The sequence below is a fragment of the Gigantopelta aegis genome, chromosome 7, assembly GCF_016097555.1.
Source record: "Gigantopelta aegis isolate Gae_Host chromosome 7, Gae_host_genome, whole genome shotgun sequence".
NCBI lineage: Eukaryota > Metazoa > Mollusca > Gastropoda > Neomphalida > Peltospiridae > Gigantopelta > Gigantopelta aegis.
The window spans coordinates 13,086,311-13,108,489 of NC_054705.1; the positions used below are offsets into that span (position 1 = coordinate 13,086,311).

The 22,179-nt window shown below is 40.8% G+C and overlaps 2 protein-coding genes across 2 annotated transcripts in view; both read right to left on the reverse strand.

Moving 5' to 3' along the window:
• Positions 1-174: 174 nt before the first annotated feature.
• LOC121377907 lies at positions 175-657 on the reverse strand. Its single transcript, XM_041506004.1, has one exon. The coding sequence runs from the start codon at positions 655-657 to the stop codon at positions 175-177; it is 483 nt and encodes a 160-aa protein (XP_041361938.1).
• A 9,014-nt stretch (positions 658-9,671) lies between these two features.
• The window catches only part of LOC121377715 (4-coumarate--CoA ligase 1-like), a 21,338-nt gene continuing 8,830 nt past the window's right edge, over positions 9,672-22,179 (reverse strand). The window contains exons 3-11 of the mRNA XM_041505802.1: positions 20,990-21,090; positions 19,803-20,008; positions 18,672-18,837; positions 17,792-17,963; positions 16,313-16,410; positions 15,831-15,975; positions 14,849-14,931; positions 13,656-13,821; positions 9,672-12,095 (exon numbers count right to left, since the gene is read on the reverse strand). Coding sequence (XP_041361736.1) covers positions 11,983-12,095; positions 13,656-13,821; positions 14,849-14,931; positions 15,831-15,975; positions 16,313-16,410; positions 17,792-17,963; positions 18,672-18,837; positions 19,803-20,008; positions 20,990-21,090 — 1,250 coding nt within the window. The 3' untranslated portion in view covers positions 9,672-11,982. The remainder of the gene's footprint in view (positions 12,096-13,655; positions 13,822-14,848; positions 14,932-15,830; positions 15,976-16,312; positions 16,411-17,791; positions 17,964-18,671; positions 18,838-19,802; positions 20,009-20,989; positions 21,091-22,179) is intronic.

The following is a 22,179-nucleotide window of genomic DNA, read 5'->3' on the forward strand; positions in this document are numbered from 1 at the left end:
TCTGTGAGGTAGCGTTGTCCGTTTAGATTTTGCCTGACAGTTACAAGGTCGAGTTTGCAATCGTGTGACATGCAACCCCACACCATTATGGACCCTCCGCCAAACGGAACCTGCTGCAAGATGTGCCTTTGGGCATAAGCTGTACCTCTCTGGCGCCAGACACGGGCTCTACCGTCAGTCATGAACAACAAAAATCGACTCTCGTCCGACCAGTGTATTCTCCGCCATGATGCTAAATTCCAAAGGACGTCGCCGTTGACACCAGGCCAGCCGTGCGGCAATGTGAGCACGGGTTAACAACGGACGTCGGACGGGTCGTCTGGCTCTATACCCAGCTGTCTTGAGTCGATTCCGCACCATTCTGTCTGAAAGACGACGATTTGGCAGCCATTCTCGTTTCAACACGCCACTTCTCATGAACGGATGAATCCTGGTGAGTCTCAGAAGGGCGGTATCTTCCCTATGACTTGTCACACGTGGTCGTCCGGAATGATTAAGGTCCTTAACGTCATTGGTTTGTTGATGTTTCCGGACCAATCGGCTGATGGTGGATGCATGATGGCCAACATTTCTTGCGATGGCTCTCAGGGACATACCCGCATTCCGCATGCCGATAACCTGCCATCTGACAGCATCTGACAGTTGGGGAGGCCCCATATTCTAATAACATCAATTAATTCACAAAATCTTCTCAGTTTTCTAACAGTAAGAACGGTGGCTTGAAACACGTGTTTTGCCCAGTGCGGGGTACCCGTAATGCACGTTTCACTACCCGCATGCGGTAGCACGTGCAGACCGTATCTCAATATATGGTGTAGCAAAAGGGTCATGATTGTGGACCCCACAAACAGACTTTTAAAATATTTTGAAATTTTGATATGAGGCCTGATTGTTTTGGGTGTTGCGATACTTTTTTCCAGGTGTACTATTTTTGAATTCGTCGTGGTTTTTTTAGTGCATGTATGTGTGTGTGGGTCTCTCTCTCTCTCTCTCTCTCTCTCTCTCTCTCTCTCTCTCTCTCTCTCTCTCTCTCTCTCTCTGTGTGTGTGTGTGTAGGTGTGTGTGTGTGTAGGTGTGTGTAGGTGTATGGTATTGATAAGTGTGAGTAGGGTTGGGGGTGACAAATGCCAGTCTCCAAATCCCCTAGCTCATGCATCCATAGTCTTGCGTTCAAAAATGCTAATTTTCCAAACGCTAACTCACACACGCACGCACACACATACATACACACATGTGCACACACACGCACACACACACATACACGTATGTACGCACATACATACATACACACACATATGTGCATACTCACACACATACACACACATAGACAGACACACACACATACACGCACGCACCCACGCACACACACACACACACACACACACACACACACACTTAAACAAAATTAATTAAGGGCCAGTTGCCTTTTCGTAATTCTTTTCTAGCGCATATTAATTTAGCAAGCTTTGAGAACAGCACTGGATGCAAATAGAAAAACAGATTGCACAAAGTGGAGGGGTTTTTTTTAGTGCATTTATTAACATTATTATTTATATGTGCAATCAGCTGGGATTCGTTACATGTTGTTTGATAACAATGCATGTCTTTTTGTTCGCCCTGAACAGTTGTTTGCAACATTACGTTTATAACAAGCCACAACGTCGATTCTTTACAATGGATGTTGTATGTGCTATCCTGTGTGGGATGGTGCGTATAACAGATCCCTTGCTACTACCCATCGGGCTATTTCTCATTCCAGCCAGTGCACCACGACTGGTATATCAAAGGCCGTGGTATGTGCTATCCTGTCTGTGGGATGGTGCAAATAAAATATCCCTTGCTGTTAATCGAAAAGAGTAGCCCATGATGTGGCGACAGCGGGTTTCCTCTCTCAATATCTGTGTGGTCCTTAACAATATGTCTGACCCCATATAACCGTAAATAAAATGTGTTGAGTGTTAAATAAAACAGTTTTTTTTTTACCTTGCTACTAATGAACTTTTTTTACCGGGTTTTCTCTCTCTCTTTAGTCAAAATTACTAAATAGTAGACATCCAACAACCGAGGATTAATAAATCAATGCGCTCTAGTGGTGTCTTTACAACAGAATAAACTGGCTGTTTTTAAAAACCATATCAAAAGAAAAAAATCTGAAAATATCTATATATCAGCCCTTGGTTAATTGAGTTGAGTAAGCAATATAATCCTGGTACACCGATCATATTGGCGAGAACACAAAACAAGCTTACCTCATTGCTGGCTGTTGTTCACGCAGAATGACGCGGCATTCCAGCGACGGCTACTAAATATCGAGACCTAGTTTTTCACACCGCGGTTTTAGATGGTGACCGAAAACACGCCCTGCGAATACACGACCCGTTTGATAAGACGTCGGCTGACCGCCAGGGTTATTAAACACACAACGAGAACGGACGCGGGGTCGTCAATATTGTTGCATTAGGTGGGAGGCCGGCCTATGTTTGTGATATTTTAAACAACATCTCAGGGAAAGAAAGAAAGAAATGTTTTATTTAACGACGCACTCAACACATTTTATTTACGGTTGTATGGCGTCAGACATATGGTTAAGGACCACACAGATTTTGAGAGGAAACCCGCTGTCGCCATTACATGGGCTACTCTTCCGATTAGCAGCAAAGGATCTTTTATTTGCGCTTCCCACAAGCAGGATAGCACAAACCATGGCCTTTGTTGAACCAGTTATGGATCACTGGTCGGTGCAAGTGGTTTACACCTACCCATTGAGCCTTGCGGAGCACTCACTCAGGGTTTGGAGTCGGTATCTGGATTAAAAATTCCATGCCTCGACTGGGATCCGAACCCAGTACCTACCAGCCTGTAGACCGATGGCCTGCCACGACGCCACCGAGGCCGGTAAACATCTCAGGGATGCATAGAGTCACTTGTGGGTGCAGCAAAGTGTAACTAACAAAGGTAACAGGTGCGTGTCGCTTACAGAGCAGGGATGGCGGAGCAGTGGGGGGGGGGGGGGGCTGAGGATGGTTTTAGCCCATCCAGTATTTCTGAATCAAAAATATTATTGGTAGTACCCCCCACCTGTTACCGACTACGGTCGGGCTGCGGGTGCTCCCTTGCACCCGCCAGTACAGGCGGTTCCTTCTTCACCCACCCCAACCCTTTCCTGTCCTGGACGGAGGAACCGGCTGAGGCCGGTACCTGTGTCCAAGACAGGCGTGCACTACAACAGATTGACCGGCCTCGGTGGCGTCGTGGCAAGCCATCGGTCTACAGGCTGGTAGGTACTGGGTTCGGATCCCAGTCGAGGCATGGGATTTTTAATCGAGATACCGACTCCAAACCCTGAGTGAGTGCTCCGCAAGGCTCAGTGGGTAGGTGTAAACCACTTGCACCGACCAGTGATCCATAACTGGTTCAACAAAGGCCATGGTTTGTGCTATCCTGCCTGTGGGAAGCGCAAATAAAAGATCCCTTGCTGCCTGTCGTAAAAAGAGTAGCTTATGTGGCGACAGCGGGTTTCCTCTAAAAACAGTGTCAGAATGACCATATGTTTGACGTCCAATAGCCGATGATAAGATAAAAAATCAATGTGCTCTAGCGGCGTCGTTAAATAAAACAAACTTTACTTTTACAACAGATTGCTCTGAATGTGCACGTTAAACAATTTTCCTTCCTTCCTATTGGTAGTAAATCTTAAAGCAGAAATGAATTGTACTTATTGAATGCAGCAAACTTTCATTTCAGGACATCTAGTTTTCAAAATTGTGCAGGGGAGCATACCCCTGAACCTCCTAGAAACTTTGCTTTGCGCCCATGATCTCAGTCAGCTCACCCAATGTCTACTTACTTCAGCCGGGTCTGCAGAGGTGGATTTCGTGGGTCGAACACCACCACCATAACACCCCCCTCCCACCCACCCGGTGAAACAAATGTTCTTTTTTTTCAATATTTTTTCCGGGAGAGCATGATTCGACAACCCTATTCACTTCGGTGGCTGGAAAAAAAGTGACAGGAAAAAAGTAACAGAAAAAAAGTCACAATTTAGTATAGGAATAAAAATCACAGGGAAAAAAGTCACATTTTTTATATAACAAAATGTATGGGTTTGCAGAGTATTGAATGTGGCTAAATTAACAGAAAGTGGCATCATAGTATGCAGGAGTTGGGGGACTTAAAGTTAAAGTTATTGATAAGGATAGGTTTGTAGAGTGGCTTCTTGTCCCTGGGTCAATTTGGCTAGATTAAAGAAAAAGGTTTCATATTGTGTAGGGGCGGTGACGTGTTACACTTAGTGATCAGGGTCAGTTAGGTGCTGCGAGAGCGCCTTCGCGACCTGTGTGTAAGACTTTGACAGAATTTCTCTGTGGCATCGGGTGGAACATCCGCTTAAACCACGAACATTGAAAACAAAGAACATTGTAGAAAAACTGTGACAAAATGTGTTTGATCTGTCTTTCATTCCCTAATATGTTTTTAAATTAAAAGTTGTGACTTTTTTTCTTGTGTTTTTTTCTTCTATGACTTTTTTACCTGTGACTTTTTTTTCCTAGATTCTAAACTTCGCTCACCACTGTCTGGATCCGCCCCTGCCACAAATTCCTGTACACGCGCGATACAAATTAGCACGAGAGGTAGACGGACGTTAAATTTTGTTGTAAAATTAATTAGGAAAGTGGTAAGGAAATAAGGAAATGTTTTATTTAACGACGCACTCAAATTAGTAAAGTGGATGCAGGAGGGAGGAGGTGGGGGGAGGGCGGCAGATACCCTCAACCAACAACGCCAATATTGGGGACGGGATATAGCTCAGTCGGTTGAATACTCGCTTGAGGTGCTTGCGTCGCAGGATCGAACCACCTCGGTGGATCAATTCAGCTGATTGGGGTTTTTTCTCGTTCCAACCAGTGCGCCACAAATGAACAAACGCCGTGGTATGTGCTTTTCTGTCTGTGGGAAAGTGCATATAAAAGATCCCTTGCTGCATTAGAAACAATGTAGCGGGTTTCCTCTGATTACTACGAATCAGAATTACCAAATGTTTGATATCCACTAGCCGATGATTAATTAATCAATGTGCTCCAGTGGTGTCGTTAAACAAAACAAACTTTAACTTTTCATCGGCTATTGGATGTCAAACATTTGGTAATTTTGTTTCATCAGAGCCCGCTACATATTTCCCAACGCAGCAAGGGATCGTTTATATGTACTTTACCCACAGACAGGAAAGCACATACCACGGCCTTTGACCAGGTGTGGTGCACTGATTGGAACGAGAGAAAAAAATCACACGGAAAGCCCGACTACCAGACATACAAAGATTCCCGCTCTAATGCAACAAAAATGCTTAGTGTGAGTTTGACACCCAATAGCCGATGTATTTTTTGTACTAGGCGTCATTAAACATTCATTCTATTCTATTCTTAGTTTGACGCTAATTACATTGATACTTTTTTTTAGAAATATTTTACATAGTAATCACTAATACACACACTACTGGAAAACCCCCAACAGCACCCCCTTCCAATAATGTTCCGGTTCAATACGTAGGTGCTGACGGGTTTCTGAACGAAGAAATCAGGTGATGGAATCATTTCGATTCCATTCATAACTGTTATTGCAATTTCTTCGTGATACTCAATTGTATTCCAAATTTTAATTTTATCTATCTGTGATATTTGTAAAAAAAAAAAAAAAAAAAAGCACAGTTCTTTACATTGTATTTTAATTTAACTGTTGAATTTTTATATTGATGTTGTTGACCACTTCATGTTTGCATTTACCATAGGTTAACACCCAATATCCGATGTATGTTTCGTTTCATTCATTCATTCATTCATTCATTCTTCTCGTGGCGTGGGCTATTATTGTATTCGAGCGGGAATCTTTGCCTACCCGTGTTTTCGCTATAGAGATATCTCTGGCAACAGAGAGCGACCATAACCGTCCAAATGTCTGTCTAGCTCTCGAACGCCAGAGAAAGAAAGAAATGTTTTATTTAACGACGCACTCAACACATTGTATTTACGGTTATATGGCGTCAGACATATGGTTAAGGACCACACAGATTTTGAGAGGAAACCCGCTGTCGCCACTACATGGGCTACTCTTTCCTATTAGCAGCAAGGGACGAACGCCAGAGAGTTAGACGGACATTTGGGCAGTTATGGTCGCTCTCTGCCGTGTGTATGTGTGTGTGTGTGTGTGTACATGTGCGTGTGTGTGCGTGTGCTTGTGCGTGTGTGTGTGTGTGTGCTTGTGTGTGCGTGTGCTTGTACGTGTGTGTGTGTGCTTGTGTGTGCGTGTGCTTGTGCGTGTGTGTGTGTGTGTGTGTTTGTGTGTGTATGTTCTATGTATGTGTGTGTATGCATGTGTGTGTCTCTGTATGCGTGTCTCTCTGTATGTGTGTGTGTATCTGTGTGTATGTATATCTGCGTGTGCGTGTGTTTGCGTGTGTGTATGTATGTGTGTTTGTGTATGTGTGTGTGTAGGTATGTGTGTGTCTGTGTGTATACGTGTGTATAGGTGTGCGTATGTGTACGTGTCTGTGTGTGTGTCTCTCTGTGTGTGTATGTATGTGTGTGTGTGTGTGTCTCTGTGTGTGTATGTGTGTGTGTGAGTGTTTGTTTGTATGTATGTATGTGTGTGTATGTATGCGTGTGTATGTGTGTGTTTGTGTGCGCGCGCGCGCGCGTGTGTGTGTGTGTGTGTGTTGAAGTTAAAGGGCTATTGGATGTCATGTAGTGGCCTAGTTTTAGAGGAAACCCGCCACATTTTCCTATTAAATGCACTTTCTCACAGCCAGGACTGTATATACCATGACATGGCACTGGTTGGAACGGGAAAAAACAGAATGGGTCAGTTTAGGTAATTCGATCCTACGACGCACACCACTCAGGGGAGATTGGGGGAGCATTACCTCCCCAAATATAAAGTTAATGCATTGTCTCCCTCCCCACCGTTAAAAATTAAATTAACATTTCGTTTGCCTTCTCCACCCTCTCACCCAACCCCCCCCCCCCCCCCCCCCCCCCCCCCCAGTAGTTAGTCCCCTCACTAGGGGTTGTTCCCCTCATCCATACGGGCCTCTATCATACAACCTGAAATGACGTAACATTTCAGTCTCGAAACACGAGCTGGTCTCTCCTCAGTATACCCGTACTAAAATTTATTTGGTACAGTCAGCAGATAAAATAATGGGATTTTTTTTTTTTTTTTTTAAACTTCAAATTTCAAAGCGTATTGTTACACAGGTAAAGTGTATCGCCATACGTTTTAATTACCTTTCTAAGGGTAACGTATCAGCGTATCAGTGATGTCAAAATAATACGAACGTCACAGTCAAAAGTTTGCTTTGTTGAACGACACCACTAGAGCACATTCATTTATTAATCATCGGCTATTGGATGTCAAAGGGGGGCGGGGGGGGGGAGGGTGACGGGCAGCATTTAGCTCAGTCGGTTGAGTGCTTGCGTCTCAGAATTGAACAACCTCGGTGGATCCATTCAACTGATTGGGTTTTCTCTCGTTCCAACCAGTGCGTCACAATTGGTCAAAGGCCGTGGTATTTTTTCCTGTTTGTGGGAAAGTGCATACAAAAAAGATCCCTTGTTGCATTAGGAAAAATGTAGCGGGCTTCCTCTGATGATCAGGAGTCAGAATGACCAAATGTTTGACATCTAATAGCCGATGATTAATTAATCAATGTGCTCCAGTGGTGTCATTAAACAAACAAACTCTCGTCGTTGTTGGTTGAGGGTACCTTCCGCCATCCCCCCAGGTCCAGAATACTCTAGGCTCTTGCATCCACTTTACTAATTGTGTTTACTTCAACAGTGCATAATCGATCCCCGTCGGTGGGTCCATTAGGCTATTTCTCGTTCCAGCCAGTGTACCATGACTTGTATATCAAAGGACGTGGTATGTGTTATCCTGTCTGTGGAATGGTGCATATAAAAAAAAAGCCTTTTGTCTAAAATATACCTTTCACTTAATTTGACACCGCAGTTCTTTAAAATAGTTTGCCTTTGATAATTGTTCGGGGAGGAGTGGCGGTGTCGTGGGCGTTGGGGGGGGGGGGGAGCTGGAGGGGTCTAACAGTCAGTTGAATGTTTGTTAGATGTGGTTGCGTCGTAAGATCGAATCATCTCAGAGGACCCATTCTCTGATTGGGTTTCTTCCCCACTAGTGTACCACGACTGGTATATCAAAGGCTGTGGTATGTGCTGTCCTGCATGTGGGAAAGTGCATATAAAAGATCCCTTGCTGCTAATAGAACAGTTGTAGCTGGAAACTAAAGTTTCAAAATGACCAAATGTTTGACATACAATCACCGATGATTAATACACCAACGTATTCTAGTGGTACAAGTACGTGGTCAGAGCTAGTGAATACAGTATGCAACAAATGGACAATAATACATGAGTGGCCGTTAGGTACCATTTATCTCACGACCACTTGTATTGAAATGTATCTAACGAGCGAAAGCGAGTTTAATACGTTTTTAAACGAGTTGTGAGATAAATGGTATCTAGCGGACACGAATGTATTATTCTATTTCTTACATATCCTCATAAATCAGGTTTTAAGCAAATTTTAACATCTTTATCGACTAAAAGATATTTACAACCCTTTGCACTTGTAGCGGACTTACGCGTCACAGACACGTGATTGCCCGGTTATATAGGTCACAGTGTAATCGATTTCCACCGTGCTGTTGTTTTACTGGACGTATAGCATTGGTTACCTGGTCATCACCTAGGAGCAGCCAGTCGACTGTCGTATGTCTTGAAATTGTTAACACACGCACGTGTGTAAACAACTTGTTATAAAACAAACTAACGCATGGTGTTCTCATCAACGGGTGTGTGAGAAGTAATGTATTTAAAATGAACACCTTTTCCTAAATTTGACACCAGGGATCATTTCCGAGTTTACTCACAGCAATAAAACTACATGACTAGCACAAATTTAATAAGAAGAATCCAGACACATCGCCTCAATCCGGCTGACTCATGTGTTTCAGATAGTAGTGTCGGGTGTCTTCTTGCAGCGTCTGTATTAGTTAGAACATATCTACGTTTAATGTTATACGAGTGAACTGAAAAATAACACACGGTGCACTTTAGCTGTATTCTCACGGGTCAGGGGCGGATCTAGAGTTTCGAGACGGGGGAGGGATAGCATCTATGCATACTTGAAGATTCGTATATGATATCTCACTGAGCGATATGAGGGCAGCACAATAATCATCGTATACTTGGCAGCTAAAGGGGGTTTGGGGGGGGGGGGGTTAAAACCTCTAAGAAAAATACTTGGATCCGCCAATGCATGTCAAATGATCTCTCGATCTAGTCGAACACCAATACTAAATAACATAAAACAATGCATTCAGGTGTAATACAAAATATTATTTATTAAAACTGCATACATAAAATATATACTGAACTCCATCAAAAACGCACAAGTCAGATTTGTAGTTGAGGGGAAAAGGAAGGAAGTGTTTTATTTAACGACGCACTTAACACATTTTATTTACGGTTATATGGCGTCAGACATAGGGTTAAGGACCACACATATGTTGAGAGAGAAACCCGCTGTCGCCACTTAATGGGCTACTCTTTTCGATTAGCAGCAAGGGTTCTTTTATATGCACCATCCCACAGACAGGGTAGTACATACCACGGCCTTTGATATACCCGTCGTGGTGTACTGGCTGGATCGAGAAATAGCCCAATGGGCCCACCGACGGGGATCGATCCTAGACAGACCGCACATACGATATGAAAAGAAAAAAGGTAATACAGCGAACTGGTTTTGTATAACTGTATGTATTCTGGTAGGCAATAAATAATCCAAAACATTTTGTACAAGGGTTAGAGTTATTGTGTGATGTGTAGCAGCCTCACACGTGTAATAACAACTGAAAAACAGGTGTTGCGTTTTCAATGGCTTTCAGTATATTATCATATATAAAATACATTCCAAACACTTTCGTGCCTTTTCTTTTGTGTACAGTAAATAATGTCTTTTATTTCACTTACATAACGTGAAACGTGTTTTTTGTTTTTGTTTTTGTTTTTCTTTCTTTTCTTTTTTTTTGCTGTTTTTTTTGTTTTGTTGGTTGTTGTTTTTTGCTAAAAATATTATAATTTGTGTCATAAAACAGCTTCTAAATAGACATAACATGAGTCGAACATAAATATATCAAATACAGAATACATAATATACAAATATTATATGTTAGCCCTTAAGAACACGTATTCACATGAAAAAGCTAAAAATATTAATTATCAGGCCCGTAGGAACGATGTCTGGAGTAGGGGTGGTGTCCCCGGTGGAGTCTCCAGTGGGGGTGGGGGTGGGGCACAAACACGATTGTTTATGTTTATGTAGAGTAAGACGAAAAACAAATATGTTTGTCCTGGAGTGTGGAAAAGGTTCGTCTATCCTCATCTGGTTCCTACGAGCTTGCTTAAAACATAAAAGTGTTAAATAAAAGGAATTTTATGTAAAAAAAAAAAAAAAAAAGCTAAAAATATAAATTATGACATAAAAATCCTGAGTAAATATTCATATGAAAAAACCTGAAAATATTAGTTATAACATATTAGTCCTGAGTCGATATTTACATGAATAAGCTGACAATATTAATGATATCATAAAAGTATCAGGTTAATATTTATATTATATCATAAAAGTCAGTATTTATATTATATCATAAAAATCAGTCAGTATTTATGTGAAAATACTGACAATATTAATTACATCATAAAAGTCTTGAGTCAGTATTTACATTAAAAAGCTAACAATATTAATTATAATATAAAACTTTTGAGTCAATATCTACATTAAAAAGCTAACAATATTAATTATTATAAAAGTCTCGAGTCTTTAAGTTTGTGCAAAACCTGACATTATAAATTATAACATAAAACAAGAGGCTTATTGGCCTAAACAGCTCTGCTATTTGATATCATCGGTAATAGATAATTCACTGTAAACACCAACTCAGAATATCCGTGTCACGTATCGAATTAAAATTGTATGAGATATATTTTGAGAAATTGTCAATTTTTTATTCACTTCATATTTAATTGTTTTTTTAAAGAAAGTTATTAGATGGTGGAAGCTGCCCCACAGAATGGATGTTCTACACTTCAGAAGTACAGAATAATAATTAAAAAAACATCAGGAGACAGACTTCATTGTTTATTGTTAGGTTTAAATTTTAAAGTTGGGTTTTTCTTAATTTAAGGAAAATTCATGAATTTAGAAATGTGTTAGTAAATAGAGTACTGTAAAGAATGTTTACACTAAGTTTGAAAATAAAACATTCCAAAATATCTCTCTAGTATTACTTTGTGACGACTGCCTCAGAGAACCCTTGTACCAAGTTTCAGAACTATCCGATTTAAACTCTAGGTGTCCTTTTAACTTTTTAAATGTTAAATTTGTTTTAAAATGTTTAATTTAATAAATAAAAAATTATAAATTCACAATATCTATCTATTAGTTTGTGAAGACTGCCCCAGATAATCATGGTACTAAATTTCAGAACTATCCCATTAAAAAACTCTACGAGAAGATAGATTTTCAATTTTCAATTTAAATTTTAAAAACATTTTAACAAAAATTCAAGATTTTGGAAATATTACTTTGTGGAGGTTCCCTAGAGGATCACTGTACCACGTTTTAGAACAATTCAGTCAAAACTGTAGAAGATAGACTTCAAAATACAATTTGACACCCTGGCAGACGGACGTGCAGACGGACGGACGTCAGACACATTGGTGTCAGAAAAGCTCCACTGACGACCGTCATATAGCGGAACTAAACACATGAGGAAATATTCAGGTGAAAGAGCTAACAATATGAGTTATGACATGAATATCTTCAATAAAAGATGGCGATAAAACAGGACAGAATTTTCTATGAATCATGTTCTTTCCCAGTTCTCACAGAATAATCAGTGGGGCGTTGTTTTTATTTTTCTCTTTCTCTCAGCAGACGACGAAGAATTTTGCCGCTTGGACTTTTTGGAATTTCAGTGACAAATTCCACCCCTCCTCTTAACTGTTTGTAATTGGACAATCGGTCTGAAAAAAAAAAGAGTATTCTAGTATATTAAAGCAAGGTGCGGATTAAGGTGGGGGTGCAAAGGGACCTGGCTTGTAATATTTTTGGTGAAATATTTACTTTTTCCATTTATATATAGCAAGCAGTGTTATTTATTAACGCTATCCAATATACTGAATGCATCTTACGGGCCTCTCCTAATGAAAACTAGATCTACACATAAAAACATGCCAGGGGCAGGGAATAGCTCAGTGTTAAAGTGTTCGCTTAATGCGCAGTAGGTTTGGGATCGATCCCCGTCGGTGGGTCCATCAGGCTATTGTTCGTTCCAACCAGTGCACCACGACTGGTGTATTAAAGACCGTGGTATATGCTATCCTGTATGTGGGATGGTGCATACAAAAATCCTTTGTTACTAATGGGGAAAATGTAGTGGGTTTCCTCTCTACGACTATATTATGTAAAAGTTACCAAATGTTTGACATCCAGTAGCCGATGATTAATACATCAATGTGCTCTCCCTCCCCCTCTCTCCCCCTCCCACAGACAGGAAAGCACATACCACGGCCTTTAACCAGTTGTGATGCACTGGTTGGAACTAGAAAAACAGTAAGTCAAGTGCTCGCCAGAGGTGCTTGTGTCGTATGGTCGAATCTCCTTGATTGACCCATTCTGTTTTTACCCGTTCCAAACAGTGCCACATGGCTAATCTAAAGCATGTGGTATGTGCTATTTTGTCTGTAGTGGGAAAGCATTTTTTACAATACCACTAGAGCACATTGATTTAATCATCATCGGCTATTTATTAACTTTATTATTTTGTGTTCATGCCTCTCTGTTTGTGTGCATACTTACAACAACAATGTTGACCTTATTTTTTTTAAAGGAATCACATTAAAAGAAAGGTTAAGCAAGGCATTTGGCCTGGTAGGCATATTCAACGATACTTCATGTACATTATTGCTTAATATCAACAAGTATATTGATTTATTATATAACATACAGTGAAATATCTTAAAATATCAGTTTAATAAAAGTGTTATCAGTCACTCAGTGACGATAACACATTTTAGAGTGAACATTTCACTATTTCACTCTAAAATGTGTTATCGTCACTGTAGAAAGAGTTATCTTCACTTAAGAAAGCCGGAACTATTTTGCTGCTTGCATTTAAAAAAAAAAAAAAATAAATAGGTAAATTGCCAAAAGTTATATAATAAATAGAAAATTTCTTTTTTTTTGGTGGGTTTTTTTTGGTCAAATATGACTTATATCTGATCTTGTGAACTCATATGATTGCAAATTTCACTCAATGAGACATAAATCATATTTGACAAAAAACATTAAATATCCTATATATAGTTAATTATTACAACAAACAATAATGTGCCAGCTATTGTATATAATGAGCGCAGCCATTTTTTTTTCTATTCTGCAAATACGCCCCCTGGTGAGTATGATAATATCTGGAATAAATCTAGGATTATAATTATAAAGCATCATGTGAGAAACGATACCATAGGCCTAAAATGTCCCTTAGAATACCATCAAAAAGAGTACACAAGCAATGTTAAACTCACCAATCACAAACGACTTTAGTTCGTTTTCCGTAACCTCTGCGTCCCTGACCTTTACCACGAAAGCTTTTGGCAACTCGCCAGCCTCGTTGTTGTAGATTCCTATTACGCCGACGTCAGCCACACCCGGATGTTGCAGGAGGACCTCCTCTAGTTCAGCTGGCGCCACCTGCAAGAATGAAAGAGAAACAACGATTGGTTGAAATAGCCGATTGTTTGTTTGTACAGAGACTGTGATTGGTTAAAGTATTGGCTGAAGCGTAAACTGTATATTCACTTAAATACTTTTAAATTGGCCATTTTCAAGTTAACTGATAATAAATAATATTTCATTTATTAATCACCGATACGCATACTGCAGGAAGAATCCTGGCAGCATCTCTGTATTGAATTGAAACATTATCGGGATCCTATTTGGTAGAAGTTAAGTTTGTTTTGTTTAACATCACTAGAGCATTTGCATTTGTTAATCATTGGACCGGCCTCGGTGGCGTCGTGGCAGGCCATCGGTCTACAGGCTGGTAGGTACTGGGTTCGGATCCCAGTCGAGGCATGGGATTTTTAATCCAGATACCGACTCCAAACCCTGAGTGAGTGCTCCGCAAGGCTCAATGGGTAGGTGTAAACCACTTGCACCGACCAGTGATCCATAACTGGTTCAACAAAGGCCATGGTTTGTGCTATCCTGCCTGTGGGAAGCGCAAATAAAAGATCCCTTGCTGCCTGTCGTAAAAAGAGTAGCCTATGTGGCGACAGCGGGTTTCCTCTAAAAACAGTGTCAGAATGACCATATGTTTGACGTCCAATAGCCGATGATAAGATAAAAAATCAATGTGCTCTAGCGGCGTCGTTAAATAAAACAAACTTTACTTTACTTTTTTTTGTTAATCATTGGTTACTGATGTCAAAATTTTGATATTCTGACATAGTCTTAGAGTGGAAACCTGTTACATTTTCCCATCAGTAGCATGGGGTGTTTTATATGCACTATCCAAAAAGGAAAGAACATACCACGGCTTTCGATATACCAGTTGTGGTGCACTGGCTGGAATGAGATATATCCCAATGAACCCACCAACATGTATCAATCCTACAACGAACATGTATCAGGCGATCGCTATATTTAGTAGAGTACTACCGGAACAAATATTAATAGTATTTGTGGTTACCCAGTCTGTGTAGAATTTTTATAATACCTGAAAAGCTTTATATTTGATGAGTTCCTTGATCCTGTCGACGATAAACAGAAAACCTTCATCGTCGATATAACCGATATCACCTGAAACAGATGATTACTTTTAAACCAAAATGGTTACCTTTAAACCATGATGGTTACCTTTAAACCAAAGTGGTTACCTTTAAACCAAGATGGTTACATTTAAACCAAAATGGTTACCTTTAAACCATGATGATTACCTTTAAACCAAGTTGGTTACCTTTAAACCAAGATGGTTACATTTAAACCAAAATGGTTACCTTTAAACCAGGATGATTACATTTAAACCACAATGGTTACCTTTAAACCAAGATGGTTACCTTTAAACCAAGATGGTTACCTTTAAAACATGATAATTACCTTCAAACCAAGATGTTTACTTTTAACACATGATTACCTTTAAACCAAGATGATTACCTTTAAACCAAGATGATTACATTTAAACCAAGATGATTACATTTAAACCAAGATGATTACCTTTACCATTCTGAATGATGTGTTTTTCAGGCGCGTGTGCAGAAATTTCTGCATGGGGACCTAGGCTGTGCCGAGTGAAGATTTTAGAGGCGGAAAATATATTTTTAAAACTGAAAATATGCTATGCACAGTGGGGGGAGGGGGCTATTGATGATGTGGATAGAGATATTTGGCTTTGCTAAGATCTACCAGCAAAGACAGGTTGAGTGGATAAAAGATCTAATTTCAACCAGACTCGGTGGTTTGACCATCGGGGATACGGCTGGTAGGTCCCAGGTTTACACCCCAGTACAGGTTCCCAGCGCAGAGCAAGTTTAACAACTTAGTGGGTAAGTGTAAGACCACTACACCGAATCCGCTCTCACTAACCACTAAACCTCTCTCCTGGACGGACAGTCCAGAGAGCTGAGCTTGAAACTTAACTGGAAAAAGCACAAACATTAGTATAAATGAAAAGAAATGAAACAGACAGAATGATGGCGTACCTGTGTGCAACCAACCATCAGCGTCGATCGTCGATGACGTAGCTACAGGGTTAGACAAGTAGCCCAACATCACCTGGGGCCCTCTCACACAAACCTCTCCTTTGTCGTTGTTCTTTAGGATTTCGTCGGATTCTGGCTTTATAATCTGAACAACAAAACAAATCCTCATAAGAAGCCAGTTAAGATAACGTGCAGGGTGTATAGAGAGAGTTAGTTCTAAAGACAGTGTGTGTTTTGGACAGAGAGAGAGAGAGAGAGAGAGAGAGAGAGAGAGAGAGAGAGAGAGAGAGAGAGAGAGAGAGAGAGAGAGAGAGACAGACAGACAGACAGACAGGAGAGGGATGCACAGAGAGAAAGAGATGGACAACGCACACACACACACACGAGCAACAGTATATAAGTACACACATGAGCAACAGTATATAAGTAGACACACGAGCAACTGTATATAAAAAGATAGAGAAAAAGACTGATCGACATACCTTGCATTCTGTCATTGGTACGGTTTTTCCCACTGATCCATATTTATGATATTCTGCACTGGCTATATGCGTTATTAAGCATTCGGTCATCCCATAACCTACAAACAGAAACACACGCACGTCCCTATATGAGTGATTAAGCTTTCGTACATTCCAAAACCTACAAACAAAAGCACGTGCACGTCCCTATGTGAGTGATTAAGCTTTCGGTCATCCCAAAACCTACAAACAAAAGCACGTGCACGTCCCTATGTGAGTGATTAAGCGTTCGGTCATCCCATAACCTGCAAACAACAGCACGTGCACGTCCCTAGGTGAGTTATTAAGCTTTCGGTCACCCCATAACCTGCAAACAAAAACACACGCACGTCCCTATGTGAATTATTAAGCTTTCGGTCACCCCATAACCTGCAAACAAAAACACACCACGTCCCTATGTGAGTTATTAAGCTTTCGGTCATTCCATGACAAAACATAAAAACAACACAAGCTCCCTTTTCCACAAAACCAAACAACCAACTTTCCAATCAACACACACACACAGACACACGGAGACACACACACTGAGACACGCACACACGGAGACACACACGGAGACACACACACACACACACACACACACACGGAGACACACACACACACACACATGGAGACACATACACACAACACACACACAGACACACACAGACAGACACACACACACACAGAGAGACACACACAGACAGACAGACATACACACACACACACACAGACATAGACACACACACAGAGATAGACACACACACACACACACAGACATACACAGAGATAGACACACATACACACACACATACACACAGACACACATACACACACACACACACACACATACAGACACACACACAGACACACACACAGACAGACACACACACACACAGACACACATACACAGACATAGACACACACAGAGATAGACACACATACACACACACATACACAGACAGACACACATACACACAGACAGACACACATACACACACACACACATATACACACACAGACACACACATATACACACACACAGACACACACATATACACACACACACACACACACACACACACACACACACACACACACACACACACACACACACAAACACACACAAAATAATAATCCCACGAATTAAAAAAACCCACAATGCAATATAAATCCAAAAACAAATCGAAAATTGTTTTTCAAGAAATAATAAACAAATACACCCAAAATATTTTTAAAATAATAATAATAACAAACAAAAAAACAATAATAATAAAAAATAAAAACCACACCAACTCCATCGCAACAACAAAAATAAACAACATCCACAACAATCCTATTTCTTTTGATACAGACAAGACGTATTAGCTAATTAACATCGGTATATATCGGTATAATTTCTGTTTATGACCTTTATCCGAGCAAGCCTCATCTACATGTATTATGGAAGTGAAAATGTACCTTGACAAATGTAGTCCAGGTGGAATATTTCCCTCACTTGGTCTTCCACCTCTTTGCTGAGCGGCGCAGCCCCGCAGGTAATACCCTTGACGGATTTCAGTTTGTCGTACGATAAGCTAGGATGCTTAGTTAGCCAAAGCATGACGGGGGGTACAAGGGATAGGTGGGTCACCTGAAAAGGGAAGAAGAAGAAGACGTAGTCGTCAGTATCCCTCGTCCCTCAATATTTCATTCATTTTTACTTATTTTCGTGCTTATATCCAATTAAGGTTCAAACACACCGTCCAAGGCACACACCTCAGGTATCTGGACTGGGCAGTGGGTTAGTTGTTAGTAGTTAGTAAGAGGGAACATGGTGTAGTGTTCTTACACCTACCTACCCATTGAGTTGCTAAAACTCGCTCTGGGTGGGAGCTACGGACTGAGAACCTAGTACCTACGAGCCTTATGACATGCCCGATGGCTTAACCACGATATCACCGAGGCCGGCTGGAAAGGTTACATTCCATCCTTAAAAGCGGCTGTTCAGTATGACGTAACATGTTATTAGTCAACTAAACAAAGTTAAAGTTAAAGTTTGTTTTGTTAAACGACACCACTAGAGACTACTGGATGTCAAACGTTTGGTGATTTTGACATTTAGTCTTAGAAAGGAAACTCGCTAACGTTTTGTCTTTAGTAGAAAGGGTTCTTTTATATGCACCATTCCGCAGACAGGATAACACATACCACGGCCCTTGATATACCAGTCGTATATCACTAGCTGGAACAAGAAATAGCCCAATGTGCCCACCGACGGGGGTCGATCTCGGACCGATCGCGCATCAAGCGAGCGCTTTACCACTGGGCTACGTTGGGTGGTTGTTGTCAAGCAGGCTACCTGATATTTGGGGATGTTCTCCAGGAACTCTGTAGGGTGGAACCGCTTCATGACGACGACGGTGGAGCCAGCGAACAACGACGACAGCAGCACCACTATGGCGTAGATGTGAAAGAAAGGAAGGAAGCAGAGGAAGATGTCGCCTTCTTTGATTGTCAACAGCGGGCTGAAGAGAAATCGAGCACATTTTATTTTTATAAAATTATTGTTTTCAGCTGAATGGTATGTTTTTAGTGCGTGTAGCTACATATGAAAATAGTACGTTAAATATACTTGCACGTAAGGTGTGTGTGCGTGCGTGTGCGCGTGCCTCTATGTGTGTTTGTGTATGAGTATGTGTGTGTGAGTATGTGTGTGTATGTGTGTATATATATGTACGTATGCATGTGCATGTATATACATGGTGTATAATGTCCTATCTGCAGGACAGTGTACATATAACATCCGTGTTTGCTATGCCAGTGATATTGCAGTGGGTTTCCGTTCTCTAGCTGTAATTTACAAATGGCAGATTTTGGCAAAATAATTGTTAATTTCATGCTTCTTTAATTATTGACTCGTCTGTATGAGGACAGCCACTCCCGAGACACGAGATTTCCTCCTCTAGTGAAGATTTCATCCTTGTGTGTGTGTGTGTGTGTGTGTGTGTGTATGTGTGTGGGGGGGGGGGGATAAAACCTATATTAGGTAATAAAATATATTGGTGAAATATGATATTTGCGGACATTAAATAGAAAATAACATTCGCAAATCGACAATTCCAGATGACTGACTCCTAAGTATTCCCTATACATTTACATAAGCGTGCAAGCAAAACCTCAAATTCGGGCAAATATTATACAGATATTCGTGCAAAATGCACTAACCCGGGGCCTTTTTACCATGCATTTCCATTATTCTAACCTTAAAATTAGTTATAATCCATGTAAAAATGTGTAGCGATTCTTCGTTTGTAACCCAGTATAGCTGTTTGGTAGTAATACTACTATGATTAAATGTTGTTATGCAGATTCGGGAGCCCGTACGCCTATGTATATGTATAAAGAGGCCTTCTAACGACTGCTAGAATATCTTAAATATTTCACAATGTCAAAAATGTGTATCATGCGTTTTTTAAAACTCCATTCTTACAGTGACTGTACGATGTTGGCGACAATATTTCTGTGAGAAATCTGGACACTTTTGGGAAGACCCGTGGTCCCGCTGGAAAACAGCTGAGCTGCCGTGGCACGTGCGGGGTCAAGGTCACAGTCTGGAATTGGCTGGTTGTCAGGACAACTCAATATCAGGTCATCAAAACTCAAACATCCCTCAACCTCGCCAAAGGTGATAATTTTCTGAAAAATATGATTCTCTACAATAGCAGATGCACAATTGTTTTACTTACAGGAACATTAGTACATACATACATGTCAAACAGAATAACCTTACAGGGCTGTACCCTGATCAAAATCCTAGGGGGGGGCACTAATTTTTATAAACAAGAAAGAAAGAAAGAAATGTTTTATTTAAACGACGCACTCAACACATTTTATTTACGGTTATATGGCGTCAGACATATGGTTAAGGACCACACAGATTTTGAGAGGAAACGCGCTGTCGTCACTTCATGGGCTACTCTTTGCGATTAGCAGCAAGGGATCTTTTATTTGCGCTTCCTACAGGGAGGATAGCACAAATCATGGCCTTTGTTGAACCAGTTATGGACCACTGGTCGGTGCAAGTAGTTTACCCATTGAGCCTTGCGGAGCACTCACTCAGGGTCTGGAGTCGGTATCTGGATTAAAAATCCCCATGCCTTAACTGGGATCCGAACCCAGTACCTACCAGCCTGTAGACCGATGGCCTAACCACGATGCCACCGAGGCCGGTGTCTTGCTTAGAGTACTCATTTCTGAATACTCGGCATGTCTTAGTGTTTATGAAAGAAAATGTTATTTGTTTAACAACACCACTATAGGGTATATTGAATAATCCATAATCGGCTATCTGATGTCAAACACTTGTTAATCTGGACATAATTATAGTCTCATTATTCCATTAGCAACAGTTGATCTTTTATATGCACTTTTTTTCTCCATAAACAGGACAGCACATACCACAGTCTTTCCAGTCGTAGGTACATCAAGAGATTTGCAGGGGATCTTTTATATGCACAATCCCACAGACAGGATAATACATATCACGGCCTTTGATATACCAATCGTGGCGCACTGGCTGGAACGAGAAATAATCCAATGGGCCCATTGACGGGGTTCGATCCCAAACTAACCGGTCATCAACGCTATAATTAAGACAATAGTGAACCCTGAACTGACCTTCACATCTTCACTGTTGACTTCTCTGACCATCTCCACAAGGTCTGGTGACGTCATCACGTAGCTAGGTCGACAGGTCGCGAAGGCATGCTTCATCTCATCTGTAAAGAAATCACACACATACAGTATAATGTATTTGCATTCGTTCGCAGATTAAAGGTGGAGTGCACTCGTATTTTTGCAGAACATCCTAAACATGATTGTTCTAACCAAAAACAATGGATCTTCCCACAAAATGTGCAATAGATCTACAAAATGTACCTCCCAACCCCCTTTTCCAAATAATGTCCCGAGTCCTCCATTGGTATTTCTTTTCATGCAATTTATATTCAGTTCATCAACGTATTGTAGCATCACCTCTTCTGCCTTTTGTTGATTTTGTTTAATTACCTAGATTTGATTAAAACCGACAGAACTGACTGAAGATCCAAAATTTGGCTTCAACCACAAATGACTAGTCAAGAAGGAAACACTTGATATTGGTACGGCCTTCATTTTGGAGGGGGCACCCACACTGTTTATGGATCGTGTTACGAAAGAAAGAAAAGAAAGAAATGTTTTATTTAACGACGCACTCAACCAATTGTATTTACGGTTATATGGCGTCAGACATATGGTTAAAGACCACACATATATTGAGAGGAAACCCGCTGTCGCCACTTCATGGGCTACTCTTTTCGATTGGCAGCAAGGGATCTTTTATATGCACCATCCCACAGAAAGGGTAGTACATACCACGTCCTTTGATATACCAGTCGTGGTGCACTGGCTCCAACGAGAAATAGCCCAATGGGCCCACCGACGGGGATCGATCTCACACCGACCGCGCATCGAGCGAGCGCTGTACCACTGGCTATGTTTTGGCTATATACATACTTTATAAACTCTAGTCCGAAGGGACGTACAAAGTGTGATTCTTTCTACGTCCGGATATTGTTATATACCTTTATATATAGCTGGTATTCAAAACATGTTTCAACCATTTCTCAACCGAAATAGTGCAATAAATGGATACACAAACCGAAAAGTGTACTCACTAAATCCCGATTGAAGTACTTGCATCATTATTAACAAAATAAATCTTCCAACAACAACATAAAATAATTTCCCCCGCCATTTTAAATTTGCTAAACAGAGGAAAGCAACTCGCCCTGCACATTAAGAAAAGTAATGACTTAATATGTGCCCTG

Coding starts and splice junctions, on each gene's coding strand:
- LOC121377907 (XM_041506004.1), bottom strand. CDS start 657: ATGGGGCCTCCCCAACTGTCAGATGCTGTCAGATGGCAGGTTATCGGC.